The 19,707-nt window shown below is 42.5% G+C and overlaps 2 protein-coding genes across 6 annotated transcripts; both read left to right on the forward strand.

Annotated features, from left to right (window-relative positions):
• Window positions 1-1,138: 1,138 nt before the first annotated feature.
• Window positions 1,139-13,956, forward strand: osbpl2a (oxysterol binding protein-like 2a). 2 transcript variants are annotated; one of them, XM_012820817.3, is made up of 14 exons: window positions 1,139-1,302; window positions 5,572-5,734; window positions 5,941-6,052; window positions 6,143-6,218; window positions 6,465-6,599; window positions 6,782-6,879; window positions 7,688-7,870; window positions 8,371-8,478; window positions 8,570-8,659; window positions 8,841-8,961; window positions 10,289-10,408; window positions 10,550-10,673; window positions 10,998-11,088; window positions 11,317-13,956. In XM_012820817.3, the coding sequence occupies exons 2-14, from the start codon at window positions 5,698-5,700 to the stop codon at window positions 11,417-11,419; spliced, it is 1,398 nt and encodes a 465-aa protein (XP_012676271.1). In that variant the 5' UTR covers window positions 1,139-1,302; window positions 5,572-5,697; the 3' UTR covers window positions 11,420-13,956. The 2 variants fall into 2 exon arrangements, with proteins under 2 accessions (XP_012676271.1, XP_012676270.1); XM_012820816.3 differs by having other exon boundaries at window positions 1,142-1,302; window positions 8,841-8,967.
• Window positions 13,957-14,173: 217 nt separating this feature from the next.
• On the forward strand, window positions 14,174-19,629 carry LOC105894265 (proteasomal ubiquitin receptor ADRM1-like). Of its 4 annotated transcripts, none has more exons than XR_004163578.2 (11): window positions 14,174-14,389; window positions 15,131-15,350; window positions 15,577-15,693; window positions 15,785-15,908; window positions 16,181-16,264; window positions 16,475-16,556; window positions 16,715-16,944; window positions 17,485-17,642; window positions 18,650-18,752; window positions 18,977-19,142; window positions 19,551-19,629. XR_004163578.2 is itself a non-coding variant. In XM_031566602.2 (10 exons), exons 2-10 carry the CDS (start codon window positions 15,141-15,143, stop codon window positions 19,078-19,080), a joined length of 1,215 nt encoding a protein of 404 aa, XP_031422462.1. In that variant the 5' UTR covers window positions 14,174-14,389; window positions 15,131-15,140; the 3' UTR covers window positions 19,081-19,232. The 4 variants fall into 4 exon arrangements, 1 of the variants encoding a protein (XP_031422462.1); XR_001162132.3 differs by having other exon boundaries at window positions 14,175-14,389; window positions 16,178-16,264; XR_001162131.3 differs by lacking the exon at window positions 14,174-14,389 and adding an exon at window positions 14,402-14,895 and having other exon boundaries at window positions 16,178-16,264.
• The last annotated feature ends 78 nt before the right edge of the window (window positions 19,630-19,707 follow it).

Here is a 19,707-nt window from a genome sequence, read left to right on the forward strand (position 1 = left end):
TCCCCTCGCACGATTATAGTTGGAAGGAGAAGTTTTCCCCTCTGGCGAAGACAAACCCACATGATTAAAACAATGCAACCTAAGTAGCCTAATAGCCTTTGCTACCTTTAGTGTAGGCCTATATGGTTATTTATGGTTAATTTGTCGGAAGATAAACCTTAATGAAGGCTTGACCATTTGCTTCGGGTAATTACTATAATGACTCTAGAATGTAGACTAGGCTGTGATTAATTACCACTACCAAATAGTCTAGGCTACTACTACTAGGCTACCACCAACATAATGATAATAATAATAATGAACTTAGCTAAGGTTTGTGTAACATTTTATTAGGCTAAATGAATGCAGCAGAGTGCTTTGAAACAACATAGATCAGATGAAAATAGACCTATGTAGCCTGTAAATTCATATACATATTTGAGAAAATGCAGAAGAAGTTACTCTGTTCTAATAATAATCTCAAAAGTTATTAGAGTTTGTTGGACATATTTGACATGCAAAAAGCCTGTTTCCTCTTGAACCACGAGAATGTCATTCTGACCAATTCTGCCATCTTGCGGCACAATGGGCGTCTTGCTGAATCATGACGAACGCATAAACCCCGTACAAAAGATACAGAAAACAATTGATGCCCTTGTCATCTAACCTTGACCACTGTAAAAGAAACTTGTGAATTGTTATTACAGCCTATGACGAATACAAGCCGTCATTAGTCTGGATGACGATAGTTTAGTATTATAATGTTAGAATAGCCTACAACATAATCCAGTTATTGAATGTTACTAGCGCCATTTCACTGTCCTGTTCTGGAATAAAATCGTATAACAAATACAAAAATATACATTGAATACAAATTGTGCATGAATGTAGCCTATAGCTTAGTGAACCGTAGCCCGTAGAGAACTGCAACGGACTTGATAGCAACAGCTGTCAGAACCGTCTCTGAAATATGACAACGCTTATAAATAACACCCATCCATACCCTTTTTAGCACATAGCTATCCTTTAATACAACATTGTATCCCGCCCCCGGACATGTCCCCACCCCTTTATGGCGTTCAGGGGCTGCGCTTATCTATATTCCCATAGGTGACCTGTGTGTCTGTCATTGCGCACACGCCCATACGAAATGTTTGTTGTTGGTGATCCTGGAATTCCTAGAGTAGTGATAGGCCAAAACCCATCAATGATAGCACCTCCACTACACACTTCCGTCCCTGTTTCTGGCTTATGAGCTGCTGAATATTTTGTGTCTGTCCCATCGGAGAAAAACAAACAGTTTTACATAGTGGACCAGAACAGGTAAAACATTAGTGTATTTCTTGATTGTAGTCTACAACTGTGAGTATCAATTTCGTGATGAGGTATTGCCGTTCTGTGTGTGCTGTTTATATCAAGCAAAAGTTATTTAGTAAACGTTAGCTTGTACTAATGGTAGCCATTCATCCTCAGTGCAAGAGCTTTTGGCTCTATGGTTAGCTTGCTTTCTCGCTCCTGAACTGATTAAGCTAAGTTAAAGGATAGTTAGCTAGCTGGTTAGCAAGCGAATTTGGTCGAGAAGGGAAATACATGTGGTGTTGACACAGTCATGTCATTAGGATACTAAAGTGTCGGTCTTGGTCAGTCAAGTAGAAGGTGTTTAATTTAATACCAAGCCTGCTGGGTTGGTTGGTTGGTTGTAAAGTCAAACAGACGGTATGGTAGCAAGCTAGCTGTGTTAGTGAGCTAACATAGCACCTATTTTCCACATGTTATGATAAAGAGAAACATTATGGGGCACTGGTTAGGGTACTTGTTCTGCTGTTCAAGCCTTCACCGACTTCTGTGATCTGCGCTCGCTTGAGCTGGCTGACCTTTAGTGGGGATTGAAACGTGAATTATGCTTCTGGTAGTTTCTGCTGATCCTCCCGCCATTGGCTGAACTTGGCAGCACAGCTGTCCAGCTAATTTGCTGCTGTTCTTGCCCTCAGCTGGTTCGTTGATGTTTCGCAAGTTCGCTAGCTTAGCGTTAGCCACATTGTGGAAAACATTTTGTTTAATGATCCACGGGTTTGACATTCGGTCGCCAGAAACAAGTTATGCTAAATCGAGTTAAAGGCAACGTGGAAGTTGATCACCCTTGGTTTTGATACTGGCATTCAGTTGGGCTTTGGAGAATGTGCTTGTAGCAATTTCTCAGCTCCTCTCATCAGCTGATCTGGCGTAATAATGATCTGCTCGATTATCTGTTTTACTATGTATGTTAGATATTTACATTTGCATTGGTGGCAGTGTTAAATCGATAATGGGAAGTCTTTCTTAAATGCCACCATTATGTTGTTCACTTGGGGAAAGGGCATCAGAAATGTTCTTTGCATTTTATAACGCTTGACGAAAGTATATCTTACCAGTAACATTTTAATGTGATGGCACACATGTTCCGTTCTGTATGCATGTTGTCTCACCTATTACGTGACGTTCTGTCCTGGGCACTGGATGGCGAAGTACTTCGTTGCATTCTCATGTAACTCATTTAAAGCCATTATTGGCGCATTGATTATATCGAATAATTATTTTGTATCATTCTACATTCACATTTAGTCATTGTTTAATATATTATATATATATATATATATATATATTTAAAGGATATATTCTTTATTTAATATTGTTGCAGTAGTATTTTTTGGATCTATCCAGTGTCTCGACACCCCTTTATGTGCAATGGCTTCATTGTCGTATCATCAATTATAATGACAAGCTGGTAACTGTTGTAACAAAGTGTTTTGCTCTGCCCAGCAAGATGACTGATGACTGTTTGCTGTTAGCATGTCTATATGACTGCCAGTTGGAAGTGTTAGCAAAAGCATCACTCCTTGGTATTTCTGGTCCTCTATCTGATTTCAGTGAGAGTAACGGATGGCTTTTACCTTGTGAACTGCCTGTTGTGTTAGTAGAATTGTAAATTCAGAAATTTCAGTGTTAATTCACACATTTTCAGAGGGAATTGCTGTCTTTTTCAAAGACCATTTGAAACAGCATACCTTATTCCAGTGTCACCCGTGAAACAATACATGTCGGCACTTTCTTTTACTGTGCTGTTGATATAGTATCCCTCAGTGACGCCACTTTAATAAGCCATGCTGATTTGCATGATTGCTGTCCATTTATGTAATCCAGGGATGGTGCAGTTGGATGTGGGCAAGGAGGCATTTTAGGTTGCTCAGTTTCTGTGGTGTTGAAAACCATGATGACTGTTAGCCTAATTGCTCTCATCTGCAAGTCATTTTGACAGACACACATGTTGTGGGATTCATCAGCTGTGAGCTCCTCTTAAAGACTCAGTATGTGATCGTTTTGTTTGTCTGCAGTGTGCTCAAAAACATATCTGAATGCTGGCGCACACGCCTATCCCCTAAACCTTTCTGGGCCGCCATGGTTTCTCAGCATGGTCACTGTGCATAGAAGCTCAGTATCTTGAATTGGACCTCTGTGAGGTCCTCAGATTTGACATTGGTGATGGACTGACCTAGGACCAGAGAAACAGGAGGAATGGGTCAGAGAGGGACAGAGGTTAACTTTGCCCTAAGTAGCATTAGTCTTGCATAGGGTTGCAAAATTCCGGGAATATTCAAAGTTGGTAACTTTCCATAGGAATAAACGGGAATAAACTGAACATTTTGGGGTAATTTATACTAACTCTACTTACCTTGTCATATTTTACAATATATAACAATTCCCAGCATCCTGTAGTGTGCAGGATGCTGGGAATTATCTGTGCATGTGATGGAAGAATGCACTGCACATGTGATGGAGGGTTGAAATTAAGGGGGGGTTGTTTTGACCAAGATCATGCTGCATCATCACCTGTTTGCGTTGTCAATCGATAATGGATACAGCGTGCTTTCTCGGACAAGAGGACTTCTGACTTTCATTTGACACATTTGATCATGTCGGGTTCCCATCCATTAATTCTGTCAATTTGGTTTACAATAGCTAACTACATCCTTTGCAAAGAAACACAGCGTGTGCTGCATTCCATACATCTTTAAAATAGAGTTTTGAATGATGTTTTTTTTGCTCAGCCTTTAATTTTCAGTAATTACTTTTATTTTCGATAAGTAGCCCAACTTGCACTTTTTTGATGGACATCAACAGCCGCGAGTAATCGAGGTGATGGTTTACTTTTGTGTGGACATACATACATCCTACTCTCACTGCTGTAAAAAGTTAGCCTACTGTATACAAATAAACTTGGTATTAAAATGAACATGGCTTCAGTGTAACAAGTAATCAATATGCTTGGTAATGACAAAGACGTTCATAAACAACAGAAAGTCATAGGTTTACATTTCTGGCAGACAATGTTCCCAACTAGCTGCATCCAGGGTCCAGCTGAGCTAGGCTTGCCTAGTCTTGTTTTCAAATACATTTAAGTTCCCTGTTATAGGCTAACTTTTGCGCGCACAATAAATGGTCAAAATTTCCCAAATTCCCAAGCTGAAATTTACCGGAAATTTTCCGCCCCTTTGCAAACCCCTAGTCTTGCATATTGAACCTTTAAGTAAGTGGGTTAATGTCACCACCTGCGATCTCTCCTACCAGTCAGTAGAAGAGTTTGTTTTGTGCCTATCCATAGACATGGTACAGCGTCCCAGACGCATTGCAGAATGGTATGATAAATCACTGCATTGTTCATGTTGGAGAATGAAAGGAGTGAGCCCTTGTCCTTTAAACGTTTGTGCCCCTCCTCCTTCAATCCACCTGAAGTTGTTTTCAATCCTATTGATTTCAGCAGATGTGTGTCCATTCTCATACATTTGGAGCACGTGGAAGTGGTGTCCTTTCTGTACAACTCCAGTCCAGAGACCTTTGAAATCTTACAAAGGGATCTTGTGTGTCTTTGTGTGCACTTCCTTCGCACATATCGCAGAATTTGTGCACAGCATACTACTCAAGCCGTGCACACTTTGTTACAAAATTATTCAGCTAACATGTTAACACAGAGGGGTCAGGTTTTTAAAGACTTACAATTCTGTCAGAGAAGCACAGTAGGCTGTGGGGGAAATTAATACGGGAAGGTTAAAGCCAGACCAAGCCACAGAGAAGTTCTGCTTTAACTCCTTAGCCAACCTTGTGCAAGACTTTGTGGTGGTTGATTACAGTAACCCTGTGAAATGTTTACTGCCGTGAGAATCCTTGCATCCCATCATCGCTGTTCAGGTTGAAATTACTTTTCCTTTGGTTCATTTTCAATTCTGTTCAAAGTTTTATCTGCCCAGAAATGCCTGACTGTCTAGCAATTGACTGATGGCACCACAAGCCTCTCTTTCTGGAATTGATTTTATTTTCAGCAACCATGGAGAAGTATTTACCCAAATGGACAATGTTGCAATTACCTGAATGTGGCCACAGGAAGCCCCATCTTGCTCATAGAGTTGGCAGAAGTACAGAGGTATTGGCAATACTGTGTGCTCTGCTGCCCTACAGGCCTGTAGAGGGAGAAGGGTCTGTGAGGCGTGCAGGTCTGCGTAGGGTGCTGCTGATTCGTGAAGGTATGCCAAGTGACCTGTGCTGTGTTCCCTGCCTCAGGTTTCAGCAGGAGCCAGTGAGAGCCAGCTGGGGGAAGCCTGAGCGAGCCAGAGCGAACGTGACTGTCCGCAGGAACAATGCCAATCGCCCTCTGAGTGACACTGGCAGCCCATCAAACCGCTCATCATGAACAGTGAGGAGGAGTTCTATGACGCGGAGACAGGCGAGTATTTCTACTGACGCTCGCTGATGCATGTTGTGTGTTAGAACATGGGGTATTAAATACGTGCAACTTATTATGGTAATGCTTGGGGCTCTTGTAATGGGTTTATTTAATGGCATTTTGTACATTTGAATCAGACTTCTTAATAGATTGTCCATTGAGTTACTAATGATTTGTCCTCTGTTACTTGCCTTTTCAACTCACAGGATTGGAATCGGACGACTCCTGTGAGGTCAGCTTTAAAGACGCGCTCGTCTACGAGGGCAAACAGACCTCCAATGGCAGCGCACACTCACAGAATGGGCTGTGGGAGAGGAGGTAGGCATCACTGACCAGAGTGTTGTTTGTTTTATCCTGTGTGTCTGAAATCAGTTCGGTTTGATCAGCTCTGCGTCCCTCCTTCCACAGGATGACTCTCCCAGCACCTATGTTTCCCAGGAATAACTTCAGTGTTTGGGGCTTCCTGAAGAAGTGCATTGGCATGGTGAGGATGTGAGGCGTTTTAATTACACAGATAGTTAACAAATAAAGCAACACTGAGCACATGCTGGTTTCAAATGTGCACTGGGAACAGTTTGGACACAATCCATTTTATGGAACACTGTGAACAACACAGAGCCTAAACCAGTATGACTAGCAAATGTGCTTGTGAGTAGATGGCCCAGCATGTAACCTTTTTTTTTGGTCTTTTAAAGTGTGTAATGTTTCACTCTGCCGTGATTGTCTTCAGGAACTGTCAAAGATCCCGATGCCCATCATTTTTAACGAGCCGCTGAGCTTTCTGCAGCGTCTCTCCGAGTACATGGAGCACACATACCTCATCCACAAGGCTTGCACTTTGTCCGACTCCATAGACCGCATGCAGGTGAGTCAACAACAGCACTAAATCATCTGTTCTGCTATGTGGACCGGTTAAGCACGTTCACCATATGTGCATTAAATCACATAACAACTGACAATATAACCCATACTCCATACATACACACAGACATGAAGAGAACACGCACATGTCCAGTCATGATATAATGGTCATTATTCCTGTTTTAGCTGGTAGCTGCCTTCGCGGTCTCAGCAGTGGCATCTCAGTGGGATAGAACTGGAAAGCCCTTCAACCCCTTACTGGGAGAGACCTACGAACTTGTAAGGTGAGCCTGATTAATCTCCTCGGAGCAGCACAGACCTATACTTAGGTTCTGTCCACACTAACTTGGGTAAATTTAAAAAACGCATCATTTTTCCTCCATTTAGCCTTCGAGTCCACACTAAAACCGAAAACCATACTTTTTGAAAATGCTCTCTGACGTCCATACATTTGAAAACCGCGGGTTCACGATGTACCATAGACGGGGAAAACAGGGAGTTTCAGAGACAATGGCGTATGGTTGCCATGCCACTGACGAACCACGTACCAACAACAAACACCTCTATGGAAATTATAGTTTTTATATAAAATCAGCTTTTTCAAATGTGTGGACGTAGTCTCAATCAACTTTCTACTCAACAATCTCCCTTTAACTATGTGCATGTTTGAGGATTTTCCAATTAAAACAAGTGGACATGGTACATTGGTACATTGAGTTCACAAGGATTATTTGCCATCAAAAAATGTATATCTAGCCTATATGCTCTTTAAAGATACAATTGGTGCAGCAGCAGTCCTTGATCCTGGCGAAAGATTGTTGATATTTGAACTGAAAAGCCAATCAAATACACCCTTCCCTTCACTGCTTCCGAAGCAGTGTTATTGATTGGCTGGAAAAGTGTGTTGCTCAGATTGAGCCACTTTTTTGCTTCCTATTTAGACAGGCAGGACTGTACTGGCTGTGCATACCGGAGTTATTTGAGTGCACACACAGAACAGACAGCCAAAGGACACAAGGACTGTATTGGACTATAATCAAAGACTACTCCTTTAAGCAGAAAGTGATTTGATGAAATGTGAATGTGTTGCAGGGAGGACGAAGGGTACCGTCTGATTTCCGAGCAGGTCAGCCACCACCCCCCCATCAGTGCCTTCCACGCCCAGTCTCTCAACCAGGACTTCGAGTTCCACGGATCCATCTACCCCAAGCTCAAGTTCTGGGGCAAGAGCGTGGAGGCTGAGCCCAAAGGCACCATGACTTTAGAGCTGCTCAAGTGAGTATGAGTGCCACTGAGTTATGTTTGTGTATCTAGTCAGGCATCAGAGCACATATGGTTCTGGTGGTTACAGCACTATTAGACCATCAAATAGTTCTTGTTAGGACCCACCAGTGAAGTGTATAGGGCTTCAAGTAAAACCTTTGATGTTCCGAAGTAGAACATCTTGGGGGATGGGGGGGTTCTGCTTGTTCGCATACAGGAACCCTTACCTGAATTCAATTTAGAATTCTCTGAAGTAGGGTTTGTTGTAGAACCTTTTTTGGCACCTTTTGAAGCTTCTTATATGGGCACAAACTGATAATGGCATTTTGAGTGTCTTGTAGAAAGAAGGGAGTGAATATGCGACCAGAGGACTGTGTCCTTTATCTCTTTTCTTCAGTGATCCTTCTCCTTCATTCTGCAGTGACCAGTGCTTTTGTTTAGTGTGAGGCTAAAAGGAGACAGATGCGTGTTTCACTTAAGGAACCCGCCATGTTTGTCCTGTTGTGTTGCAGACATAGGGAGGTGTACACTTGGACAAACCCCTTCTGCTGTGTGCATAATGTCATTCTGGGGAAACTCTGGATCGAGCAGTACGGTACTGTTGAGATAGTGAACCATAGGTAAGTTGTAAGTATGAACCTTTTCTCATACATACTGACCGTTGTTTTAAATGGCCTGTAAAGATGGTTTGTCCTGCTTTCTGTGATCCAGCACTGGGGATAAATGTATTCTGAACTTCAAGCCATGTGGCATGTTTGGGAAAGAACTGCATAAAGTGGAAGGACACATCCAGGATAAGAGGTGAGCCTGTATTTCAGAACTGAGCTCAGTGTTTCTGTGTCTTGCCTCACTGGCAACAATAACATAAGTGTAGCTAACTCCACAGGAATACATTGACCATTGCCCACCTCTATCTGATCCAGAGATGAATACTTTGTGTTTCTCTCTCTCTCTCTCTCTCTGTGCGTGCGTCTGCATGCAGTAAGAAGAAGCGACGGATGTTATATGGCAAATGGACAGAGTGTTTATACGGTGTGGAGCCCAAAGTGTACGAGGCCAACAAGAAATCAGAGAAGAAATCCGATGCCAAGAAACACAAACAGGTGGAGGTAATGTAAATATAATGCTATAACCTTATGGCAGTGGATGTATGTTATGCTATTTGTAGTTACATACTGTATAGAACATAAGGTGCTCTACCATGTTCACCATAACCCACCTAAATGGTTGTTACTGTTGTTTTTATTTTGAAGTTCTGCTCATGCACCGGTTGATCGTGAAGGTAAAGCAGATGGCAGCAGTAGTATTGTTGGGGTTAGCGCAGTAGTAGGGTTAGCGCAGTAGTAGGGTTAGCGCAGTAGTATTGTTGGGGTTAGCACAGTAGTAGGGTTAGCGCAGTAGTAGGGTTAGCGCAGTAGTATTGTTGGGGTTAGCACAGTAGTAAGGTTAGCGCAGTAGTAGGGTTAGCGCAGTAGTAGGGTTAGCGCAGTAGTATTGTTGGGGTTAGCACAGTAGTAGGGTTAGCACAGTAGTAGGGTCAGCGCAGTAGTAGGGTTAGCACAGTAGTACTGTTGGGGTTAGCGCAGTAGTAGGGTTAGCACAGTAATAGGGTTAGCGCAGTAGTATTGTTGGGGTTAGCGCAGTAGTAGGGTTAGCACAGTAGTAGGGTTAGCGCAGTAGTATTGTTGGGGTTAGCACAGTAGTAGGGTTAGCACAGTAGTAGGGTTAGCGCAGTAGTATTGTTGGGGTTAGCACAGTAGTAGGGTTAGCACAGTAGTAGGGTTAGCTGAATCACCATTTCAAGTTGGGATTTCTAGTGCCTAGGTAAAAATGCCTCTCCCCTTCAGAAAGTCCAAAAGTATCATGCTAGTCCTAGTTTTAGTATTTAGTACTGATTCAGTATTCAGTATTCTGAATCAGTCAAGGAACTAACTGTCAGATCCGTCCTACACAAGCATTTCCTCAGATGTTGTGCAGATTGTGACCTAAGAACCTTTTAGACCCTTTTATGACTCTTCCCTTTAATACCTTGTTTAGGTAGTCCACACATTGTGCTTTACAGACATAAATCGTTCAAAGAATTCAGTCATCACGTGATCATCTTGACTTTCTGTATTTTTTCGAGGTCACAGTGATCCAGCCTGCCCATAATTGAATAATGCAAGAAAATTTGAAACGAGCCTGACAAAAATTCAGTTAGACATAACTAAACATAAATGAACAAAGGTTTTTATTTTTTTCTCCTTTGTTCACTTGGAAATAACAGAAACAGAAACCTCTTTCTGACCTGTTTAGCGTTGCAGTTTAGATGCTCTGCAAACAGCATGTGCTACAGTACTGTATGGGCACTAGATCATAATGCACTGGAGGCAGATGTCTGTTATCTGTGAGCGTGAGAGCTGCAGTAATGCGTTCTGATTCTGCGCTTAGGAGCAGAGTGCCGGAGGTGACGATGCTGATGACATGCCCGAGGCGCAGGAGACTGTCACCATGATCCCAGGAAGTACCCTGCTGTGGAGGATCACACCACGACCTGCACACTCAACTCAGGTAATGTGTGTGCGCACACACACACACACACATCCCTACTAAAAATATTATTCCGTCATTTCAAATGGCTTTACCAGCTTTGCTATATAAACTCCCTCTGCCAAGTCAGCAGTCTCAGTCTCTCTGTCCTTTTCTGTGCAGATGTACAACTTCACCAATTTCACCATGTCTCTAAATGAGCTGGAACCTGGCATGGAAAAGGTGCTGGCACCTACCGACTGTCGTCTTCGCCCCGACGTCAGAGCCATGGAGAATGGAGACATGGGTAAGAGAAGCCTGTCTGTTTTTCCTTTTTAATCTGTCATGAGTGTAACTGTCATGAGTGTCTCGTATGCAGTAAAGGGAAAAAACTCTTTTATAGGGCTGTCCAGCCCTCAGATAGAGTAGTAACACATTGACAATAACCCTCATAGCCATTTGCCATGATGTATGTAGGATAGCAGAGAATGTCTTGGATTGGAGTAAATATCGTCTCCCTATCTCTTGAGCCAGTTGCCAGCTTATGTTGGCTTTATTATAGTGTTCTGATCGTTTAGCAGTAACCTTTGACCTTTAATTTCTCACACGCTTGATGTGTTCTGTGTTGAAGACACTGCAAGTACAGAGAAGGAGAGGCTGGAAGAGAAACAGAGGTCGTCACGAAAGGATCGGGCAAAAGATGAAGAGGAATGGTCTAACAGGTCAGTCCTGACCGCTTACACACACACAGAAAGCCTCTCGGAAGTATTAGTACTGACTGACCTATGCTAAACCACTTCAATAGTATATTGGAATAGATCAAGGTCAAGGACGATTACTCAGCTAACACCTTTCCATCACTCTGTCTTAAAGTTTTGGGCCGACAGTTCTCCAGCGACTCGTTTAATTTAAACATAATCTGTGTTTTGTCTCTGTGTTTGACTGCTCAGGTGGTTCCACCAGGGCACCAACCCCCACACCGGTGCCCAGGACTGGCTCTACATTGGTGGTTACTTCGACAGGAAGTTTACAGACTGCGCGGACATCTTCTGATAGGCTAAGGAGAGAGAGAGGGATATGATGGGCTTATTTGACGCTCTCTCTCTCGCTTACTGGACTCATATCATAGCCCCTCTGCTTTAACCTCTCCCTACACAATCTAGGTAGTTTTTGAAATAATCCGTTAGAATGTGAGATTGAAATTAACGGTTTACTGAACTGACAGAACCTCTCATCTCCTTCAAGTGAATCTTGAATTGAAACCTGGAAACTCAATCTTTTTGTTCTTTAGTTCTATTTTATTTTTTTTGTTTTGTTTTGTTTTTTTGACTGCGGTTTTATACTAAGGGGTGATGTTCTTTGGTTTATTTGCCATTTGTGATTGTCGATGATGACCATGCTAAAATCCCCTGCAGCACTTTCTCGCTCTCGTGGCACTTGCTTCAGTCAGGTGCTCATTTTATTGGATGCAGGTTGTCACTGAAAGCATAGCTGTCATCGGTAAGAGCAGAACAGGATGAAATCCTCTCTAATACTGTGATGTTTTGGTATTCGGGACTTCTAAACACTTTCAAACCAGGTTTCAGTCATTGAGAAGAAAAACAAACTATGATATTTATGAGAGAATCGTGAATTTATTTAAACTTTCAAACAAAGGCTAATATTTGTATCATATGTATGGTATGTAATACCATTTTTTCCACTAACCTGACCTCTGTGATGGTAGACTTTGAGAATGATGTCCATGCTGTCGGCAAGGAAGGCTCACAACAATTGTGTGGAATTCAGTTAAAGCATTTGTATCACTTACACCACTACAGCTGAGTGATATTTACCTGAGAAATGGCTTGACGGAGATCTAGCCAAGGTGGGATGGTATCTCGCCATAAGCTTGTTCCACATAGGCATGGCTTGTAAGAGGGTTGCTGTATACTTTTCTCAACAGCTAGAAGTAATAAGAGGGATGGGAGGATGGTCTCAGGCCACATTCAAACCTAATCTCAGTGACTTTGAGAGGGTTGACCTCTGCCAATATTAAACCATGTATGCACATCATAGTCATATGCATGCCTAATTATGTTACAGATCTTTTTCTTTTTTTTTTTGTTTCAGAAATAAGAAAGCTGCTTCTAATGATGTTTACTTCCTCCGTAAAGTTAAACAGTGGATTTATATATGATTACGATGAACTAATTAACATTTAATATTTGAAGAGCTTACACCAGTGTGTTTTTGTGGTTGCCAAAGCAGTTAGAATCTAAAGCCATAGAACTTAAGAACTTTTTGGAGGGTGATTTATTTTTCTCTTAAGTGGCATAGACGTGGGTGCTGCCTTGGCATGCCGTTTGACTGTGTGAGCACTGAATGTGAGATTGCTTTCAACACCGCACAGAAAACACACAAACATGCACATGGCACCCGCCATTTTTTTATTTAATTCTGCACAGAATTAACAGAGAGAGAGGGGTATGTAACCTATACGTTTCCTTTTTTCAGTTATTGCTAAGAAATGACCACAATCGTCTTTCTCAACAACAAAAATCTCAGATACTGTGCTTTCAAGGAAAAGTCAGAGAAAGAAAATCTATGCAAACATCTTTCAGAATGTCTCGTCTGTTTTAGCTGTCTACTGTACGTTTTTAGAGGATCTAGTCTGAAAGAATGTGACTTCACATGTACAGTCCTTTTAGTTGGCCTTATGCAAGTGCGAGGTCTTGAACTTTGTTGGCTTGTTGCACTGTGCCACAGCAACTGTGTGCACTTTGCATGGGCCTAAAATTAGGGCTGGAGTATGATTTAAAGTCAGATGCAGGGGAGAGGGCATGCCGGACTTAAACTGAGCTTACGGTTCCCTTGGTCAAAATAACAACTTGTTGAAAGTTAGATTGTAAATCAAGGTGTTTCACCGCTTCCACTGTGTAATGACTTCCCATACTGTCCATGTAGAGTAGGAAGAGTAATGTTAATTCATATATGACCTATACATAACACCCTTTGTGGCATGTCCAGAGTAGAAAGGCGTGTAAGAAAGTCATTGACAGAGTTATGGTCATGGCTTTTACCTTTTAGCGTCATCTATTTTAGCAAATCATTCACTGGATCCCCAACTGAGAATGACACACGATGAATGTCACTCCCCTCACCAAATTATGTGGTGTCATATTTTTTACGTGTGTGTAGTAATGTCATTCAGCCAGTGTACAGGTAGTAACATATTTGCCACATAATGTAGACTGAGTGCAGTGTAGAAACAAGATAAGCATTTAGACACCCAGGTTAATTCTTTGGCCATTAGACATGGTTCAGATGTTTAAAGTGCCATTACATCTGCACAGTGATGCTAAGTGCATCGCACCTCAGTCTTGTAGATGTTGTAAACCACTTATTCATGCTTTATAAAATTGCACTTGATGTTCTCTGTGACTTGTTTTGTCTCTTCAAACTACAATTGTACAGATTATGTGAATAGTCTACAAATGGGAGTAGAAACACGCTTAATAGTCTCATGTAATGGAACTCTGGTCATTTGTAAACTAGCAATATTAAAGTAAATAAGATGCCACCATTAAAAGATAACATTTTAATTCTAATGGTCTGCTTTTTTCATTACTTTACTATGTAGTTAGCCTTTTTTTTTACCTTTTTAGAGTAAGTATTTTAGGGAAATAGAGGATAAATACCCCTGTGTGTGTGTGTGTGTGTGTGTGTGTGTGTGTGTGTGTGTGTGTGTGTGTGTGTATATATATATATATGTCTAGAAGTAGTTCCCATAGTCAGAATCAGGTATCTATGCCTGTGCTACTGATAGAGACTTCGCCTCCATGGCATATCAGTGACGCAGCAATCCGACTCCACCGAAAGGCTGGCCTTCTAAACATCACCGACATCCAAGAAGCCAATAAGACGAACGTAGTCACATGAACAACCAATCGCCATTAAGGCCAGCCCTAAAACATTGGGTCGTTCATCTAATGTGACAATAGCTAACGGTACTGTTCTAGTTAAAGCGTCTGAAAGTGGATTGTAAGTATGCAGATTGTTGAGCGAACCCATGCAATTATATTATTATTTGTCTTCTCGGTTTTATTTCTCAAATGTAAAAATAGATGCAATGGATGCTAAATTAATCTGAGCGTACTAGCTTGCTAACTTACATTTTCATCATTCCTAGCCATCGTACCCCAGTTGTGTTAACACATGTAGCTTACAAACTAGCTACATAGCTAACGATATGTGTCAGCATTTTGTCAATGTGGATGTTCACTCAATGTAGCGAATGTTGGTGATGAGCGATGTGACATTGCGCACTTGCAGTAAAAGCTTCGGATTACGCCTCTGCATCATTAGTTGACGTCGGAAGCAAACGTTCAGTGTTGCGGCTCGCAAAATGAACAATGTGAAATCTAGCGAGGCGGTTAGCTAGCTAAATTAAAACATGCAAGATGTGTGTGTCTGTTTAGTGTGTCTATTGTAAACATAGCTTTACCTCTGTCTTGTGTGGATTTGCAAATATGTGTGTGGTTGTTATCGTAAGTAGGCTAGTTGACGAAGGTGACGCTGCATGTCATTAAATATTTTTGTGTGTGCACAGGCTGTTTGCCTATCCTATAGAATATTACAAATAAACTTGCTCCAGATACGTTTGTTTTCTTTGTATCAACCTAAGCACGACATGGAATAACACTGCATGAAATGACTAGGTAGCAAATAAACATTCGATTATGGCTAACGTTAAATTGTTTACCCTGAACCTGTTTATTTCAGAAACAAGAAAATGTCGTCTGGAGCGTTGTTTCCAAGCTTGGTCTCCGGTTCCCGTGGATCCTCTAGTAAATACCTGGTTGAATTCCGGGCTGGAAAAATGACTCTGAAGGGGAGCACAGTTACCCCCGACAAACGGAAGGGCCAGGTCTACATCCAGCAAACGGACGACTCCCTGATTCATTTCTGCTGGAAGGACCGAACGACTGGAAACGTGGATGATGTGAGTGCACCATCGAAACATTTGGCACCTGTCAAGATGAAGTCAGGGCACACGTTGTACCACGTGATCAAGTGATCTAATACTTGGCCTTGGTTCATGTAAACAAAACATTTCCAAACCATTTCCAGTTCATGACGGAGAAGTTACTATTTAGGAGGACTGTCTAATCTGTGATGAATTTGGATAATAGCTTTTGCTAAATACCTGACTTTTATCTCCCCTACAGGACCTCATAATTTTCCCTGATGACTGTGAGTTCAAAAGGGTTCCTCAGTGTACCACAGGACGTGTGTACGTGCTCAAGTTCAAAGCTGGCTCCAAGCGTCTCTTTTTCTGGATGCAGGTAAGGAAGGCCCACAGTTCTCACTGAAAACAGAAACATGATGCATCGGCAATTATAAATGTTTGTCCACCTCTGGCAACGCCACACTTAGGAGCCCAAGACGGATAAGGACGAGGAATACTGCAGGAAGGTGAATGAGTACCTGAACAACCCACCCATGCCTGGAGCCCTGGGCAGTGGGGGCAGTGGCAGCCATGACCTCTCCGCACTGGGAGGTATGGATGGGGAGCTATGGTCTCTGTGTCTGGGTTTTATATGTGTTTTATTTGATTTATTCTCAGTGTTTGCGTTACATTATATGATTGTGCTCTATTTCGGATCTCAAAACACTGTGACCTTCTCAATACATAATTTCGGACAGGGTTTGGGAAGTTTACCTGGTGGTGGAGGCCCACTTCAGTCACATGTGTAATTTAAATGGATCCTGGCAAGATCCATTTGGTTGAGTAGGGTTGTACACTAAAGATCTCTCTCTTCCTCCTAGGAGAAGGTGGATTACAGAGCCTTTTGGGTAATATGAGTCATAATCAGCTGATGCAACTGATTGGACCTACTGGGCTGGGAGGCCTTGGTGAGTAACTGATTTCACCCTGTATTCTTAATGGCATGTTCCAATCATATCCTTTTGTCTTATACAACACATTGTGCTATAGGATGATTATGAAACATTTCTCTCTCTATCTATCTATGTATCTATCTTTCTCTCTCTCTCTCTCTCTCTCTCTCTCTCTCTCTCTCTCTCTCTCTCTCTCTCTCTCTCTCTCTCTCTCTCTCTATCTAGGTGGCTTGGGAGCTTTAGCTGGTCCAGGCTTGGCAAGTTTACTGGGTAGTGGAGCTGCAGCCACTAGTAGCTCCTCATCTAGGTACAACTACTTCTACTGTTTTCATAGTACTCACATTTTTTTATGTTTTTATGTTTTATGTTTGTTTTATTAAATGAGTAACAGTTCCATCTTGCAGCAGACTGCTATACTGTATTTTTTTCTGTTCTCTCATGCCATGTCTTTCCCCCCTCCCCCAGCTCCCGCAGTCAGTCCACTGCCGTCACACCCTCCTCGACCTCTGCCACCACCCGTCTGGGCTCCTCCCAGGTGCCCACCACCCCCTCGGCCACCACCGCAGCATCTCCAGCCGCTACGCCCACAACACCGTCGGGCCCCGCCCCGGCTGCCGAGGCAAGTAGCCCCATCCAGCTGAGCGACCTCCAGAGCATCCTGGCCACCATGAACGTGCCTGCCAGCGGCCAGGGAGGTGAGGGTGGAGGCAGGGCCTCATTCTGCATGTTTAAGGACCGCTCACCAGTGTCTCTTCAACCCAGATTCTTTCTCTCTCTGCTATTCCTTGTAGGTTTTTCAAATCAGTTGTTTAATGATTCAAATTTTTGTAACCCACTAGCTTCACTGCTGTCATACATGACTGTGAAGCACCAGTATTTGATAGGGTCCACTAGGGAACAACTTACAGACAGGTGCCACATGATCTGCAATAGGTGGACCAACACTTGGCCTTCCTGGAAATGACAAACATTCTCCTGCAGTCCGTTAGAAGACACTTTTCTCCAAAGCCACTGAAAGAACAGTACAGATATACATTTTCATCAGTATGTGTGTTCCCTGGGTATCACAGCACAGTAATGCAGCACATAGCCCGAATGACTGTGACATAGTCATGTAGAAGGCCAGCTGCTGAATGATATGAGTTTAAATGAATTCTTTTGTAATATTGAAATGTTTTGTAAAATGAATGTCTGTGAAGTGTATTTGCCTGAGTGTTGTGATGTTTCCTGTGCAGTGGATCTGGCGAGTGTTTTGACCCCTGAGGTGATGGCTCCCATCCTGGCCAACGCTGAGGTCCAGCAGAGACTCCTGCCCTACCTGCCCTCAGGAGAGTCCCTCCCGCAGAGTACAGATGAGCTCAACAACACACTCACGTCACCACAGTTCCAGCAGGCATGTGTGCATGCACACACACACACACACACACACACCCACTCTTGCGTTCCCACACATATAGTCATACACAAGGTATGTTTCACCTACACATTTACACACAAGCGTAAATTCTGTCCCATAGTCATGACATGTATGCCCACAGTTCCAGCAGGTCACACCCCCATCCCCACTGTTCCAGCAGGTCACACCCCCATCCCCACTGTTGCAGCAGGTCACACCCCCATCCCCACTGTTCCAGCAGATCACACCCCCATCCCCACTGTTCCAGCAGATCGGTCCCTTTCCCACAGAGCAAACTGCCCTCTCCTAACAGAAGTTAGAGATTCTTGGAGCAGCTTTAGAAAGCTTTTAACTATGAAGAAAATTGGTCAAATCCAGGATTAAGACACTTTTTCTGCCAACGAAGTAAGCCTTCGAAGTTAGACTGTGCACAGAAGGACACAGACGTACTCAAAGGTTCAGTAGGTGAGCAGTTTGCCGGCATAGAAAGGTCATACGATTCCAAGGGTACTCATTTCCTCCAGAAAAGAACTGTAGAGAATTATTCAGTTATTTGATGTTGTGGGTGTGAAAACTGCCGCAGGGTTAACACTGCATGCAATCAAACATTCTGGAATTAAATCACAGACTTGGAAAACTTGAATATAAAAGCCTGTGTTTTTAAAGATGTCTCTTCCTGGCTTTTTCTTATTTCTACCAGCATATGAATATGATTTGGATGGCTATTTTTACCCTTATCTCTGTTCACAGATATTTCAGTCAGGTTATGTGCCATTGCCATACAATAAAGTTCACGTTATACTTTAATTAATTCCTAGATTTCTATTACCCCCCCAGTAGGTGGATATTCAATAAGCACTGACCCTTGTCTGATCTTTAGTCCGTCACACTAGGCCATCGCTGCACTTGATCATATGATGATGACCACAGAAATTCCTTCATTTTCTTCGGTTTTGAAGTATGACTGTGGCCTGTTGTAGCTGACTGTGTTCCTCTCTCTCTAGGCTATGAGCATGTTCAGCAGCGCACTCGCATCTGGCCAGCTGGGGCCACTCATGAACCAGTTTGGTCTGCCCTCAGAAGCAGTGGACGCAGCCAACAAAGGAGGTTAATGTTCATCTCCATATTGATTTATTCAATATTTTATGGATGTTAACGAATAAAAACCATGACTGGTGCATATGGCAGGATCCTCTGACATGCGTTATCTGAATAGAACTTAATACAGTATTAGATAGTGTGGCTGCTAGTTGAGGTTAGAAACGATTGAAATAGTTAGCCATTTTAAACAAATCCCAACCTAAGCGTTGCTTTCTCTTCTCTCCTGACAGACGTGGAGGCGTTCGCTAAAGCTATGGAGACTGAGCCGAAGTCTGACCAGGACGGTGACCCTAAAGACAAGAAGGACGATGATGAAGACATGAGTTTAGATTAGGCCCTTCTCTTATCTTTTATCTGGCTTCTGTCATTTTATCCCCCTTCCTGTCCTTTTTTGAGAGAGTGATAGTAATTAGTTTTATACCATATATTGAAGATTCAGTCTTAGGTTTGATCAGTCAGGATTCAGGTTTATTCTTGAAGAATGGCGGCCGACCATTTGTGAGACAGAGACTTCCAGATCCATCCTCCCTCACAGAACTTCACCTCAGCATATCTGACTTGTTCCTTGGGGAACAGTCTGTTAAATACACTATATCTAAGGGGTGTCACCGTCTATTCAAATGGGCCATGCATGCAGGATTCTAGTATCACACCTCCCTACCCAGGTCAGAGACAAAGAATATTCACCAAGCAAAGTCCACTCATGGCTAGTTAAATCCAAATAAAAGTAACAATTATGACTAGGTATAATATCATTGACTTATTGACTATGGCATATTCTTATGACCTATGCCGGTCCCTTCAAGAGTTTCAGTGGATCGTGATGAAGTGTTCCAAAATGACATGTTCGTGTGTGTGCTCCGAATAAATATAACTTAAGTGATATGGGTGCACGTGATTAGTTTTTGTGAATGATTCAGTGTCTTCAGCAAATTTAATGTGATGAAAGCTAAACTAGTTT

Source organism: Clupea harengus, chromosome 4 (assembly GCF_900700415.2).
Source record: "Clupea harengus chromosome 4, Ch_v2.0.2, whole genome shotgun sequence".
NCBI lineage: Eukaryota > Metazoa > Chordata > Actinopteri > Clupeiformes > Clupeidae > Clupea > Clupea harengus.